The sequence below is a fragment of the Oncorhynchus gorbuscha genome, linkage group LG13, assembly GCF_021184085.1.
Source record: "Oncorhynchus gorbuscha isolate QuinsamMale2020 ecotype Even-year linkage group LG13, OgorEven_v1.0, whole genome shotgun sequence".
Classification (NCBI taxonomy): Eukaryota; Metazoa; Chordata; class Actinopteri; order Salmoniformes; family Salmonidae; genus Oncorhynchus; species Oncorhynchus gorbuscha.
This window is the reverse complement of record NC_060185.1, coordinates 11209914-11226934: the sequence shown is the minus strand read 5'-3', so window position 1 is coordinate 11226934 and position 17021 is coordinate 11209914. Positions and strand designations below refer to the sequence as shown.

General features: G+C 43.9%; 1 protein-coding gene across 7 annotated transcripts in view; it reads right to left on the bottom strand.

The window, feature by feature from the left end:
- Positions 1–4720: 4720 nt before the first annotated feature.
- LOC123992502 (neprilysin-like) overlaps positions 4721–17021 on the bottom strand; it is an 86213-nt gene continuing 73912 nt past the window's right edge. For 5 of the 7 annotated variants that reach the window (XM_046293698.1, XM_046293692.1, XM_046293697.1 and 2 more), the window contains 6 exons: positions 15054–15173; positions 14768–14901; positions 12320–12388; positions 7892–7987; positions 7208–7284; positions 4721–7005 (listed from right to left, as the gene is read on the bottom strand). In XM_046293698.1, coding sequence (XP_046149654.1) covers positions 6906–7005; positions 7208–7284; positions 7892–7987; positions 12320–12388; positions 14768–14901; positions 15054–15173 — 596 coding nt within the window. In that variant the 3' untranslated portion in view covers positions 4721–6905. The remainder of the gene's footprint in view (positions 7006–7207; positions 7285–7891; positions 7988–12319; positions 12389–14767; positions 14902–15053; positions 15174–17021) is intronic. The other 2 variants (XM_046293693.1, XM_046293694.1) reach the window with 2 other exon arrangements.

Below are 17021 nucleotides of genomic sequence, written 5' to 3'. Positions count from 1 at the left end.
TATTTAACATGTCCCCGGGGCGGCCATTAAGATACCGCAGATACTCTCTCCACCAACCAGGCTCAGGGGAGGGAGGGCGCGTTCCTCTGCCCAGGTGTTGCTGACGCATGCCAGATCTTACCACGCCTGGATAGGTATTGTAACTGCAGCTAACCACAACCAGAAAGTTACAGCAATCTGTCAGTCAATGACATGTCATGCAACCATTGGTTGATGTGTGCCACGTCTGAGCAGGGGACATGACCCAGGTCCATCAACGTAGCCAAAACACCCTGAAAAACACTCACCTAGTGTCAATGGGGAACAACTTGAGTTGTGGAGACACACCGTCATTGTGTTATTTCTTACATTGGTACCCCAGGTCATCTTAGGTTTCATTACATACAGTCGAGAAGAACTACTGAACATAAGAGCAGCGTCAACTCACCATCAGTATGACCAAGAATATGACTTTCGCGAAGCGGACCCTGTGTTCTGCCTTTCACCCAGGACAACGGAATGGATCCCAGCCGGCGACCCCAAAAAAACGACTTCGAAAAAGGGGAAAACGAAGCGGTCTTCTGGTCAGACTCCAGAGTCGGGCACATCGTGCATCACTCCCTAGCATTCTCCTCGCCAATGTCCAGTCTCTTGACAACAAGGTTGATGAAATGCGAGCAAGGGTAGCATTCCAGAGGGACATCAGAGACTGTAACGTTCTTTGCTTCACGGAAACATGGCTCACTGGAAAGACGCTATCGGAGACGGTGCAGCCAGCTGGTTTCTCCACGCATCGCTCCGACAGAAACAAACATATTTCTGGTAAGAAGAGGGGCGGGGGCGTATGCTTTATGGGTAACGTGACGTGGCCAAAACAACATACAGGAACTCAAGTCCTTCTGTTCACCTGATTAAGAATTCCTCACAATCAAATGTAGACCGCATTATCTACCAAGTAAATTCTCTTCGATTATAATCACAGCCGTATATATTCCCCCCCCAAGCAGACACATCGATGGCTCTGAACTAACTTTATTTGACTCTTTGCAAACTGGAATCCATATATCCGGAGGCTGCATTCATTGTAGCTGGGGATTTTAACAAGGCTAATCTGAAAACATCAGCATATTGATTGCGCAACCAGGGCTGGAAAAACCTTGGATCATTGCTATTCCAACTTCCACATATAAGACCCTGCCCCGCCCTCCTTTCGGAAAAGCTGACCACGACTTCATTTTGTTGATCCCTGCCTACAGACAGAAACTAAAACAAGAAGCTCCCGCGCTGAGGTCTGTTCAACGCTGGTCCGACCAATCTGACTCCACACTCCAAGAATGCTTCCATCACGTGGACTGGGATATGTTCCGTATTGCGTCAGACGACAACATTGATGAATACGCTGATTCGGTGTGCGAGTTCATTAGAACGTGTGTTGAAGATGTCGTTCCCATAGCAACGATTAAAACATTCCCAAACCAGAAACCGTGGATTGATGGCAGCATTCGCGTGAAACTGAAAGCGCGAACCACTGCTTTTAATCAGGGCAAGGTGACTGGAAACATGACCGAATACAAACAGTGTAACTATTCCCTCCACAAGGCAATCAAACAAGCTAAGCGTCAGTATAGAGACAAAGTAGAATCTCAATTCAACGGCTCAGACACAAGAGGCATTTAGCAGGGTCTACAGTCAATCACGGATTACAAAAAGAAAACCAGCACCGTCACGGACAAGGATGTCTTGCTCCCAGGCAGACTAAATAACTTTTTTGCCCGCTTTGAGGACAATACAGTGCCACTGACACTGCCCGCAACTAAAACATGCGGACTCTCCTTCACTGCAGCCGAGGTGAGTAAGACATTTAAACGTGTCAACCCTCGCAAGGCTGCAGGCCCAGACGGCATCCCCAGCCGCGCCCTCAGAGCATGCGCAGACCAGCTGGCTGGTGTGTTTACGGACATATTCAATCAATCCCTATACCAGTCTGTTGTTCCCACATGCTTCAAGAGGGCCACCATTGTTCCTGTTCCCAAGAAAGCAAAGGTAACTGAGCTAAACGACTACCGCCCCGTAGCACTCACTTCCGTCATCATGAAGTCAAGGACCATATTACCTCCACCCTACCTGACACCCTAGACCCACTCCAATTTGCTTACCGCCCAAATGCAATCTCAACCACACTGTACACTGCCCTAACCCATCTGGACAAGAGGAATACCTATGTGAGAATGCTGTTCATCGACTACAGCTCGGCATTTAACACCATAGTGCCCTCCAAGCTCGTCATCAAGCTCGAGACCCTGGGCCTCGACCCCGCCCTGTGCAACTGGGTACTGGACTTCCTGACGGGCCGCCCCCAGGTGGTGAGGGTAGGCAACAACATTTCCACCCCGCTGATCCTCAACACTGGGGCCCCACAAGGGTGCGTTCTGAGCCCTCTCCTGTACTCCCTGTTCACCCACGACTGCGTGGCCACGTACGCCTCAAACTCAATCATCAAGTTTGCGGACGACACAACAGTGGTAGGCTTGATTACCAACAACGACGAGATGGCCTACAGAGAGGAGGTGAGGGCCATCGGAGTGTGGTGTCAGGAAAATAACCTCACACTCAACGTCAACAAAACTAAGGAGATGATTGTGGACTTCAGGAAACAGCAGAGGGAACACCCCCTATCCACATCGATGGAACAGTAGCGGAGAGAGTAGTAAGTTTTAAGTTCCTCGGCGTACACATCACAGACAAACTGAATTGGTCCACCCACACAGACAGCATCGTGAAGAAGGCGCAGCAGCGCCTCTTCAACCTCAGGAGGCTGAAGAAATTCGGCTTGTCACCAAAAGCACTCACAAACTTCTACAGATGCACAATCGAGAGCATCCTGTCGGGCTGTATCACCGCCTTGTACGGCAACTGCTCCGCCCACAACCGTAAGGCTCTCCAGAGGGTAGTGAGGTCTGCACAACGCATCACCGGGGGCAAACTACCTGCCCTCCAGGACACCTACACCACCCGATGTCACAGGAAGGCCATAAAGATCATCAAGGACATCAACCACCCGAGCCACTGCCTGTTCACCCCGCTATCATCCAGAAGGCGAGGTCAGTACGGGTGCATCAAAGCTGGGACCGAGAGACTGAAAAACAGCTTCTATATCAAGGCCATCAGACTGTTAAACAGCCACCACTAACATTGAGTGGCTGCTGCCAACACACTGACTCAACTCCAGCCACTTTAATAATGGGAATTGATGGGAAATGATGTAAAATATATCACTAGCCACTTTAAACAATGCTACCTAATATAATGTTACATACCCTACATTATTCATCTCATATGTATACGTATATACTGTACTCTATATCATCGACTGCATCCTTATGTAATACATGTATCACTAGCCACTTTAACTATGCCACTTTGTTTACATACTCATCTCATATGTATATACTGCACTCAATACCATCTACTGTATCTTGCCTATGCCGCTCTGTACCATCACTCATTCATATATCTTTATGTACATATTCTTTATCCCCTTACACTTGTGTCTATAAGGTAGTAGTTTTGGAATTGTTAGCTAGATTACTTGTTGGTTATTACTGCATTGTCGGAACTAGAAGCACAAGCATTTTGCTACACTCGCACTAACATCTGCATGTGACAAATAACATTTGATTTGATTTGATTACTCTCCCTGAGACTTAAATGATCAACTTATGTCACATTCAAACCAAAACCAATGACTTAGGTCAATGGTATAACACATCACTCTTATTGTGACTGTTGGCAAAATGGGATGGTATAACACGTCACTCTTATTGTAACTGTTGGCAAAATGGGATGGTATATCACTCTTATTGTGACTGTTGGCAAAATGGGATGGTATAACACGTCACTCTTATTGTAACTGTTGGCAAAATGGGATGGTATAACAAAACTGTTGGCAAAATGGGATGGTATAACACGTCGCTCTTATTGTGACTGTTGGCAAAATGGGATGGTATAACACGTCGCTCTTATTGTGACTGTTGGCAAAATGGGATGGTATAACACGTCGCTCTTATTGTGACTGTTGGCAAAATGGGATGGTATAACACGTCACTCTTATTGTGACTGTTGGCAAAATGGGATGGTATAACACGTCGCTCTTATTGTGACTGTTGGCAAAATGGGATGGTATAACACGTCACTCTTATTGTGACTGTTGGCAAAATGGGATGGTATAACACGTCACTCTTATTGTGACTGTTGGCAAAATGGGATGGTATAACAGTTTGTGTGTTCAGTTGAGGAATGACTTCTTGAAGTCACAGTCCTGCTGGATTCTGTTTGTCCCTTCCTGACATGTTTGGTTCCTGAACTAAATGTCACTGATTGGCTAAGGGCTCTGTACACACACCTGGTTTGCCAGCTCAAAACCAACCAGAAGAGGTGGATGAGAGCCAGCCCGCCCCAGGGAAGGAAGAAGTAGCTCTGCTTTAAATCATGTAGGACCTCCTCAACCAAACACATGAGGTAGAAGCACATTGACATGTAGAAAAGAGCATTGTTGGATCTCACAGAGCTGGGTTGTCTCAGCAATTAGGAAAAAGCCCAGGAAAACTGTTGCCTGGCTGCACACATCCATCCACTGGTTGTCATCTCAGATAGACCCTGGAGGCACAATGACACACCCTCTCCCTCCATATCTCTAGCATGTACTCTACCTACACAAAGAATATGTCTGAAACATACCACATTCTCTTTAAGGATTTGTTTTATTACAAAGTATGTAAATACAGGCAACTGAGGTATATCCGTCTATCCTTCTACAGGTGAGATGGTTGTGTGTATATGTGTAGGAGGGAAAACATACACACAGAAAACATGGCAACATAAACAGGTGGCATTTTTGAGAAATGATCCTCCTTTCCCCTTACATAGAGGATCTAAAAGGATAGTGTGTTTCAAAACCAGGACTTACCAAACACCTTAACAGGCACAAATATTACATCTGCTTCTCCCAGAAAGGAATAAAAGAGAAAAACTTAACACTTAGTTACTTCTGTACCTTAAACACACTGTGATAATGCTGAACATCAACAAGGACAACATGTTTTGTTTCCCGTGTTTGTGTGTGAAAACAATTATAAAGAGCAGGAGAAAGAAGAGGTTATTTGTGGCACATTTTTAAGTCAAGAAAATATTTCAGACTTAAAAATCTTTGGCGTAAACTGTGTGTGTGGGGGGGGGGGGTCCAGCTACAAACCTGACTTCCTCAGCCCCCCCCACACACACACACACAAAACAGCAGTAGCACCATGGTTCATGCAAGGCTTCATCAGTTTGTTGAAAAATGTAGTGGTTACATCCGGATAAAAAAAAACACACTTAAAAAAGGCAAAAATCACACACATACTGAACACCAGAGGAGGCTGGTGGAAGTACCTATAAGAGGACGGGCTCATTGTAACGGTATTCAAAGAAACAGAGTGAAACGTGCTGGTTCCATTTGTTTGGTACCATTCCATTGGTTCCATTTGTTTGGTACCATTCAGTTGGTTCCATTTGTTTGGTACCATTCCATTGGTTCCATTTGTTTGGTACCATTCCGTTGGTTCCATTTGTTTGGTACCATTCCATTGGTTCCATTTGTTTGGTACCATTCCGTTGGTTCCATTTGTTTGGTACCATTCCGTTGGTTCCATTTGTTTGGTACCATTCCGTTGGTTCCATTTGTTTGGTACCATTCCGTTGGTTCCATTTGTTTGGTACCATTCCGTTGGTTCCATTTGTTTGGTACCATTCCGTTGGTTCCATTTGTTTGGTACCATTCCATTGGTTCCATTTGTTTGGTACCATTCCATTGGTTCCATTTGTTTGGTACCATTCCGTTGGTTCCATTTGTTTGGTACCATTCCGTTGGTTCCATTTGTTTGGTACCATTCCGTTGGTTCCATTTGTTTGGTACCATTCCATTGGTTCCATTTGTTTGGTACCATTCCGTTGGTTCCATTTGTTTGGTACCATTCCATTGGTTCCATTCCAGCCACTGTAATGAGACCGTCCTGCTAAAACTCCTCCCACCAGCCTCCTCTGCTGGACAGAGCAGTTTGAATCAAGGTCACATTCTTGCTGTAAAATAAAAATAGCAATATGTTTGATGTATGTGATTTCCTGACCAGCTAAGTCGCCCAACTGTTTCCAAGGCAACAACGGAAGTGTTTCGTGCTTATAGACATAGTTGGCATCCATTTAGAGACATTAACATATACAGAAAAAACATGAAATTATTGTTATACTCATTGGTGTATATTCAGTAAAATAAAATGTGGTTTTCTTAAATATACAATCAAATAGAATCCCCCCCCCCAAGTGTGACTACTGATTACTGTCAATGTATATTCATCTATAATGTATTGATTATACAGTATATTTTTGGTTTATATTGAGGCCCACCTCATAGTGTAAAACAAATAGCATGTTGGACAAACAGAGCTGCAGTTTAGAATAAGTGGATATTTGTCTGTTGTTCAAGATGCTCACATTAGTCTCACATTTTGTATACAACAACAACAAATAATTGTCATGATTGAAATGCAACGGGGGAAAAAGTAGAATTGAAAAGTACATTGTCAAACACAAAAAAAAAAGATTGAATTGACGTGACTGTATCCCGTGGAAAGCAGTGACCCTGCTGATCTGGTGAAGAGTCTGGGAGCTGGCTATGAACAGCACTCTGTAGTCCATTGAATCTGTTTGTTCTGTACAGTCAGTGTAGCAGTCCTGGTCCACCCTGCAGGGAACATAGAACATACCCCTGTTCCAGACTAGTGCTCTAACAGTCAGGTGGAAAAGTGAGGTGGTTAGGAAGGGAAAGAGGACACAAGCCCACCTCTCACCCCCTACCAGCCTCAGGGTAGGCTAGTGTCAAGACTACAGTATCACCAGACTCGGCAGATACTGTCAGGCACCATGGAGCTGTTCTTGGGACAGTTGAAGGCCTTGGCAAACTCGGGGAAGTTCTGGAGGGACCCCAGGACCCTGAACAGGAAACAGGAAATGGACATCAGTGGCCAGAATGACAAGGCAACCCCCACACCTGGTGTCCCAGGTCTAAATCACACTAAGGTAAACCAGAGAAATAAGGTAAACCATAGACACGGAGGGCCACAAAGAGTTAATATGAGGAGAGCTGGGGTTAGTGGAAGAGGAAGTGATACAGGAGAGGAATGAGAGATCGTACCTGAACTTCCCTGGACTGTGTACATCTACTTTGATGGAGTTGACAGCTTGTTGTGGCCGATGTGTTCCACACCACACCTGGAGGAAGAGACAGGAGTGTGATAGGGAGTGACATCCATTATTCCCCTTATACATCCATCCATCCCCTTATCCATCCATCCATGCACTTATCCATCCATCCATCAATGCACTTATCCATCCATCCATGCACTTATCCATCCATCCATGCACTTATCCATCCATGCATGCACTTATCCATCCATGCATGCACTTATCCATCCATGCATGCACTTATCCATCCATCCATGCACTTATCCATCCATCCATGCACTTATCCATCCATCCATGCACTTATCCATCCATCCATGCACTTATCCATCCATCCATGCACTTATCCATCCATCCATGCACTTATCCGTCCATGCATGCACTTATCCATCCATGCATGCACTTATCCATCCATGCATGCACTTATCCATCCATGCATGCACTTATCCATCCATCCATGCACTTATCCATCCATCCATCCATCCATGCATGCACTTATCCATCCATCCATGAACTTATCCATCCATGCACTTATCCATCCATCCATCCATCCATCCATCCATGCATGCACTTATCCATCCATCCATGCACTTATCCATCCATCCATCCATGTACTTATCCATCCATCCAGTCTGACCTGAGCAAAGTTGAGAAAGAAGAGTTGTTGATGGTTGAGGTTTATTCCAGGCAGGAGAGGCTCATTCCCATTCTTCTCCACATAGTTCAGGTAGGCCTGAAAGCATAACACCACCACTTACATCCTCTCTCTGGCCAGAAATCATTCCATCCTCTCTCTGGCCAGAAATCATTCCATCCTCTCTCTGGCCTGAAATCATTCCATCCTCTCTCTGGCCTGAAATCATTCCATCCTCTCTCTGGCCTGAAATCATTCCATCCCCTTTCTGGACTGAAATCATTCCATCCTCTTTATGGACTGAAATCATTCCATCCTCTTTATGGACTGAAATCATTCCATCCTCTTTCTGGACTGAAATCATTCCATCCTCTTTCTGGACTGAAATCATTCCATCCTCTTTCTGGACTGAAATCATTCCATCCTCTCTCTGGACTGAAATCATTCCATCCTCTCTCTGGACTGAAATCATTCCATCCTCTCTCTGGACTGAAATCATTCCATCCTCTTTCTTGACTGAAATCATTCCATCCTCTTTATGGACTGAAATCATTCCATCCTCTTTCTGGACTGAAATCATTCCATCCTCTCTCTGGACTGAAATCATTCCATCCTCTTTATGGACTGAAATCATTCCATCCTCTTTATGGACTGAAATCATTCCATCCTCTTTCTGGACTGAAATCATTCCATCCTCTCTCTGGCCTGAAATCATTACAACACAACTTCCATCTGAGTATATAACAGAGACTTATTGTACACTCATCTTCTCTGAGCTTCCGCACATACAGTATTACTGGGTACAATAGACCTGAAATCAACAACGCCACTTTGCCTTCAGGAAAGACACGTAGGTACTTTATTATCCTTTACAGTTTCTCAGTCACTTTGGTGCATTTTTCCACATCATCCCTAACATGTGCAAAATAATAAGTGCATTTCTCAGAACAATTTGTACAAATTGCAATATACAATAGATATGTTTCTAAAGCTAGTCAGTCACTAAAAATCCTTAGTATATCTCTCAAAAGTAAATATTCATGCCAATGATCATGTCAGTGTCATCAGAATGATAAGTCATTGAGTCATTGTTCACGAACAAGGTCGTCAAAATGTTTAGGCATGTTGTCAATGTAACTGTGTACTTTGACAGTATTACCATAGGGAGTTTTTCCTAGCCACCGTGCTTCTACACCTGCATTGCTTGCTGTTTGGGGTTTTAGGCTGGGTTTCTGTACAGCACTTTGAGATATCAGCTGATGTACGAAGGGCTATATAAATACATTTGATTTGATTTAAACTTAGGCTACAGTTTGGATGACAGCTGCTGTATTGAAAATGCACAAGGCTGCACTTTTATGGCATATATCAATTTTAACAGTGCTATTTACTTATTACTGTATGTGGGTTATTGATTGAAAGAGACTGGACAACCCAAGAGGCACAAAGGAAAAAAAACTAAATTAGAAAGAAACACCGGAAACCACCTCTAAGGCACAACTTTGCCCGTAGCACTGTTGTGCTGTCTCTACACATCCAGACGTTCCTGTCTGTCAACCAACATATTCTCATCCACATCACACCGGATATTTTCCCTTCCAATGCAACGTGGAAAGAATCTTTTGGACCCTTCGACCCGCCTCAGCCATTGTAAGGCCATGATTGACAACATGGTCTACAATAGTGGCCCTTATGTCATCAGATATGCGCCTAAATCAAATCAAATGTATTTATAAAGCCCTTCGTACATCAGCTGATATCTCAAAGTGCTGTACAGAAACCCAGCCTAAAACCCCAAACAGCAAGCAATGCAGATGTAGAAGCACGGTGGCTAGGAAAAACTCCCTAGAAAGGCCAAAACCTAGGAAGAAACCTAGAGAGGAACCAGGCTATGTGGGGTGGCCAGTCCTCTTCTGGCTGTGCCAGGTGGAGATTAGAAACCTAGAGAGGAACCAGGCTATGTGGGGTGGCCAGTCCTCTTCTGGCTGTGCTGGGTGGAGAGGAACCAGGCTATGTGGGGTGGCCAGTCCTCTTCTGGCTGTGCCGGGTGGAGCCTATGTCCTCTTCTGCCTCTTCCTCTGTTTTGCCTTCCACCACGCATCCTTGCTCCTCTTCTTCCTCCTCCTCTTGGCTGTTGACCCTGTTCATTTCCTGGTCCATCCATTATTGGAAAATTTGTGTTTTTGGTCTGTCTATATATGCTTGCCAATTGATTCTTCATGAGATGCACCTTTGAGAAATTTAGACAACTGGTTGATTGTTGGTTGAACTAACACTTTACATTCCTTTGTGAGTGAGGGTCAATTTCACCTACACGATTCATCAATTTACGTTTTTGTACAAAAGGTCAAATAGAAATGTGTAAAACTATGCTTGACAGTTTATGACAAATAGTTCAACAATTTTGCATGTAATGGCTTATGCAAGGAACTAATGCCTAGATGTTTTGAGGGGTAAGACTATTCAACAGAGAACCATCTACTACATTTTGATCAACATGACATGAGCAATGTGTAAAATGTGTTATAATGTGTAAAAAAGCTGACACTTGTACATTATCAATTGTAATTTGCTCAAAAGGAATACGAAATTGCTTTAATGATGTGCACAAGTGACTAGATGATTTGGAATTTGTACAAGTAGTTTCAAGAATTGCACTTTTGATCTAAGAAATGCACCAAAGCGACTGAGAAAAACTGTAATACTTTACAAATAAATTACCTTCAGAAAGCATTCACACTCAACTTACTGCAAAGTTTGTTGTGTTGCAAAGTGGGATTAAAATAGTTTTTTTTTGTCAACGATCTACACAAAATACCCTGTGAAGTCAAAGTGGAAGACAAATTCTAACAAAAAAAAGAGAGAGGGGGCACCGTCTTACACCTGATGGTGAAACTCAAGTCAAACCGCATCAGCTTCATGCACAAATTCATGTTGTTCCTATGACCAGCGAAAGTGAAATATTCCTAGATGTAAAAATAGACAACGAGTTGCTAATAATAATATAAACGCTAGGGCAATCGATACACTTGTTTACTCATTCAGTGCAGCTGCAGTGGAAGTAGGGAGAAGCACATTTGATGTTTTATAATAGTGTTGAATAAAAACTGTTGACAGTGCGCATCTATCGTAAAGTAAAATCTAATAAACTATCTTAAAGTATTAAAGTCCAATAAAGTACCTGTCTACCTAATGTAAAGTATTAAAGGCTATTGAAGTACCTGTCTACCTAATGTAAAGTATTAAAGGCTATTGAAGTACCTGTCTACCTAATGTAAAGTATTAAAGGCTATTGAAGTACCTGTCTACCTAATGTAAAGTATTAAAGGCTATTGAAGTACCCGTCTACCAAATGTAAAGTATTAAAGGCTAAAGGCTCTACCAAATTGTATTAAAGGCTATTGAAGTACCCGTCTACCAAATGTAAAGTATTAAAGGCTATTGAAGTACCCGTCTACCTAATGTAAAGTATTAAAGGCTATTTAAGTACCCGTCTACCTAATGTAAAGTATTAAAGGCTATTGAAGTACCCGTCTACCTAATGTAAAGTATTAAAGGCTATTGAAGTACCCGTCTACCTAATGTAAAGTATTAAAGGCTATTGAAGTACCCGTCTACCTAATGTAAAGTATTAAAGGCTATTGAAGTACCCGTCTACCTAATGGAAAGTATTAAAGGCTATTGAAGTACCAGTCTATCTAATGGAAAGTATTAAAGGCTATTGAAGTACCAGTCTACCAAATGTAAAGTATTAAAGGCTATTGAAGTACCCGTCTACCTAATATAAAGTATTAAAGGCTATTGAAGTACCCGTCTACCTAATGTAAAGTATTAAAGGCTATTGAAGTACCCGTCTACCTAATGTAAAGTATTAAAGGCTTTGAAGTACCCGTCTACCTAATGTAAATTATTAAAGGCTATTGAAGTACCTGTCTACCTAATGTAAAGTATTAAAGGCTATTGAAGTACCCGTCTATCTAATGTAAAGTATTACAGGCTATTGAAGTACCTGTCTATCTAATGTAAAGTATTAAAGGCTATTGAAGTACCTGTCTATCTAATGTAAAGTATTACAGGCTATTGAAGTACCTGTCTATCTAATGTAAAGTATTACAGGCTATTGAAGTACCTGTCTATCTAATGTAAAGTATTACAGGTTATTGAAGTACCTGTCTATCTAATGTAAAGTATTACAGGCTATTGAAGTACCTGTCTATCTAATGTAAAGTATTAAAGGCTATTGAAGTACCGGTCTATCTAATGTAAAGTATTACAGGCTATTGAAGTACCTGTCTATCTAATGTAAAGTATTAAAGGCTATTGAAGTACCTATCTACGGTGCCTTCAGAAAGTATTCAAACTCCTTGATTTGTTTTCCACAGATTGTGTTTGTTCCCCTTGTGTAAAATCTTTGTCTTTCTGCATTCCTACCTGGTACGACTGGCGAATCCCGCCGTTGTCTGCAATGTTCTCTCCCAGAGTGTTATTTCCATTGAGCTGCTTACAGAAAACAAAAACATCAAGATCAATACAGTCTGAAACATTTGTTGTTGTTTTGGCTCTGTACTCCAACACTTTGTTGTTGTTTTGGCTCTGTACTCCAACACTTTGTTGTTGTTTTGGCCCTGTACTCCAACACTTTGTTGTTGTTTTGGCCCTGTACTCCAACACTTTGTTGTTGTTTTGGCCCTGTACTCCAACACTTTGTTGTTGTTTTTGTACTCCAACACTTTGTTGTTGTTTTGGCCCTGTACTCCAACACTTTGTTGTTGTTTTGGCTCTGTACTCCAACACTTTGTTGTTGTTTTGGCCCTGTACTCCAACACTTTGTTGTTGTTTTGGCTCTGTACTCCAACACTTTGTTGTTGTTTTGGCCCTGTACTCCAACACTTTGTTGTTGTTTTGGCCCTGTACTCCAACACTTTGTTGTTGTTTTGGCCCTGTACTCCAACACTTTGTTGTTGTTTTGGCTCTGTACTCCAACACTTTGTTGTTGTTTTGGCCCTGTACACCAACACTTTGTTGTTGTTTTGGCCCTGTACTCCAACACTTTGGATTTTAAATGATATAATGATTAAATGCAGACTGTCAACTTTAATTTGAGGCTATTTTCATCCATAAATCGTGTAAACCGTTACAGAACGTGCTGTAATTTTTTACATAGTTCTCCCATTTTAGGGGAGCAGGACAAAAGTAGACACCCAAAACTCATACCCCAATTGTTTGGGAGAGTATCAAATCAAACTTTGTCACATGTGCTGAATACAACAAGTGAAATGTTTTACTTACAAGCCGTTAACCAACAGTGTAGACCTCACAGTGAAATGCTTTACTTACAAGCCCTTAACCAACAGTGTAGACCTCACAGTGAGATGTTTTACTTACAAGCCCTTAACCAACAGTGTAGACCTCACAGTGAAATGCTTTACTTACAAGCCCTTAACCAACAATGCAGTTCATGAAGTAGAGTTAAGACAATTTTTACTAAATAATCTAAAGTTAAAAAGTAACACGCAATAAAATAACAATAACGAGGCTACATAACATTGACATTAACATTAACATTGATATAGCATTAATAATAACATTGATATAGCATTAATAATAACATTGATATAGCATTAATAATAACATTGATATAGCATTAATAATAACATTGATATAACATTAATAATAACATTGATATAGCATTAATAATAACATTGATATAACATTAATAACATTGATATAACATTAATAACATTGACTCAGTACCCCTGCACATTGACTCAGTACCCCTGCACATTGACTCAGTACCCCTGCACATTGACTCAGTACCCCTGCACATTGACTCAGTACCCCTGCACATTGACTCAGTACCCCTGCACATTGACTCAGTACCCCTGCACATTGACTCAGTACCCCTGCACATTGACTCAGTACCCCTGCACATTGACTCAGTACCCCTGCACATTGACTCAGTACCCCTGCACATTGACTCAGTACCCCTGCACATTGACTCAGTACCCCTGCACATTGACTCAGTACCCCTGCACATTAACTCGGTGCTCCCGCACATTGACTCACATTGACTCGGTACCCCCGCACATTGACTCGGTACCGGTACCCTCTGTATATAGCCTCGTTATTGTTATTTTATTGCGTGTTACTTTTTAACTTTAGATTATTTAGTAAAAATTGTCTTAACTCTACTTCATGAACTGCATTGTTGGTTAAGGGCTTGTAAGTAAAGCATTTCACTGTGAGGTCTACACTGTTGGTTAAGGGCTTGTAAGTAAAGCATTTCACTGTGAGGTCTACACTGTTGGTTAAGGGCTTGTAAGTAAAGCATTTCACTGTGAGGTCTACACTGTTGGTTAAGGGCTTGTAAGTAAAGCATTTCACTGTGAGGTCTACACTGTTGGTTAAGGGCTTGTAAGTAAAGCATTTCACTGTGAGGTCTACACTGTTGGTTAAGGGCTTGTAAGTAAAGCATTTCACTGTGAGGTCTACACTGTTGGTTAAGGGCTTGTAAGTAAACCATTTCACTGTGAGGTCTACACTGTTGGTTAAGGGCTTGTAAGTAAAGCATTTCACTGTGAGGTCTACACTGTTGGTTAAGGGCTTGTAAGTAAAACATTTCACTGTGAGGTCTACACTGTTGGTTAAGGGCTTGTAAGTAAAGCATTTCACTGTGAGGTCTACACTGTTGGTTAAGGGCTTGTAAGTAAAGCATTTCACTGTGAGGTCTACACTGTTGGTTAAGGGCTTGTAAGTAAAGCATTTCATGGTACGGTTGTATTCGGCGCATGTGGCAAATAGAATTTGATGTGAATCCATTTCCTGGGAAAGAGAGGAGAAAACAGATGCAGAGAAAAGGGACAGGAGAGGACAACATACATTCTGTCCGTTGGCCAGGTCCCAGGAGAAGCTTCCATACTGGTCCACAATACACTTGGACAGATTCACAAAGTTCTGGGTGGAGCTTGGCGTCCACCATTCCTTCAGGTCACCATCTTTATCGTAGTTACGACCTGGCAACCGGACAAACTGTTACGGACAGCTGACCAGCTAGTCCACATGTCATGAAACGACACTTTCAAATTGGACTGTCATTTCTTATGAAGCTAAATTGTACGTGCAAATTGTATGTAAATTGTATGAAGCTAAATTGTATGTCTCTTACCGTTGTCATCGAACCCGTGAGTGATCTCATGTCCAATCACCATGCCGATACCTCCAAAATTCAGAGACTTGGTCTGGCCTTTACCGAAGAACGGAGGCTGGAGGATGCCTGCTGGAAACACTGAGAACATAGGAGGAGAGAGAGAGAGAAAGGAACTCGCATATCAGAAATGATGTGAGGAGACAGTAGAGGTGACGGGAGGAGACAGTGGAGATGACATGACAGTAGAAATGATGGGAGGAGCCGGTAGAAGTGATGTGACAGTAGAGGAGACGGGTGGAGACAGTAGAGGTGATGGGAGGAGACAGTAGAGGTGATGTGACAGTAGAGGAGACAGGAGGAGACAGTTGAGGTGACAGAGATGGGAGAGACAGTAGAGGTGACAGTAGAGGTGATGGGAGGAGGCAGTAGAAGTGACATGACAGTAGAAATTATGGGAGGAGCCGGTAGAGGTGATGTGACAGTAGAGGAGACGGGAGGAGACAGTAGAGGTGATGGGACAGTAGAGGTGACAGAAATGGGAGAGACAGTAGAGGTGACAGTAGAGGTGATGGGAGGAGGCAGTAGAGGTGATGTGACAGTAGAGGTGATGGGAGGAGAAGGTAGAGGTGATGGGAGACAGTAGAGGTGAAGTGACAGTAGAGGTGAAGTGACAGTAGAGGTGATGGGAGGAGACCGAGGTGATGTGACAGTAGAGGTGATGGGAGGAGAATGTAGAGGTGATGGGAGACAGTAGAGGTGAAGTGACAGTAGAGTTGAAGTGACAGTAGAGTTGATGGGAGGAGAATGTAGAGGTGATGGGAGACAGTAGAGGTGAAGTGACAGTAGAGATGAAGTGACAGTAGAGTTGATGGGAGGAGAAGGTAGAGGTGATGGGAGACAGTAGAGGTGAAGTGACAGTAGAGTTTAAGTGACAGTAGAGGTGACGGGAGGAGACAGTAGAGGTGACATTAGAGGCGACGGGAGAAGACGGTAGAGGTGACGGGAGGCGGTAGAGGCGACGGGAGGAGACTGTAGAGGAGACAGTAGAGGTGATGTGACAGAAGTGATGGGAGGAGACAGTAGAGGCGACGGGAGGAGACGGTAGAGGTGACGGGAGGAGACGGTAGAGGTGACGGGAGGAGATGGTAGAGGCGACGGGAGGATACGGTAGAGGCGACGGGAGGAGACGGTAGAGGCGACGGGAGGAGACGGTAGAGGCGACGGTAGAGGCGACGGTGGAGACGGTAGAGGCGACGGGAGGAGACGGTAGAGGCGACGGGAGGAGACGGTAGAGGAGACGGGAGGAGACGTAGAGGAGACGGGAGGAGACGGGAGAGGCGACGGGAGGAGACGGTAGAGGAGACGGGAGGAGACGGTAGAGGAGACGGGACATGACGGTAGAGGAGACGGGACATGACGGTAGAGGCGACGGGAGGAGACGGTAGAGGCGACGGGAGGACACGGTAGAGGCGACGGGAGGAGACGGTAGAGGCGACGGGAGCAGACGGTAGAGGAGACGGGAGGAGACGGTAGAGGAGACGGTAGAGGAGACGGGAGGTGACGGGAGGAGACGGTAGAGGCGACGGGAGGAGACGGTAGAGGCGACGGAAGATGACGGTAGAGGCGATGGGAGATGACGGTAGAGGCGATGGGAGATGACAGTAGAGGCGATGGGAGATGACAGTAGAGGCGATGGGAGATGACAGTAGAGGCGACGGGAGATGACAGTAGAGGCGACGGGAGGAGAGAGTAGAGGGGACGGGAGGAGACAGTAGAGGGGACGGGAGGAGACAGTAGAGGTGATGTGACAGAAGTGATGGGAGGAGACAGTAGAGGCGACGGGAGGAGACGGGAGGAGACGGTAGAGGAGACAGGAGGAGACGGTAGAGGAGACAGGAGGAGACGGTAGAGGCGACGGGAGGAGACGGTAGAGGAGACGGGAGGAGACGGCAGGAGACGGTGGAGGTGACGGGAGGAGACGGTAGA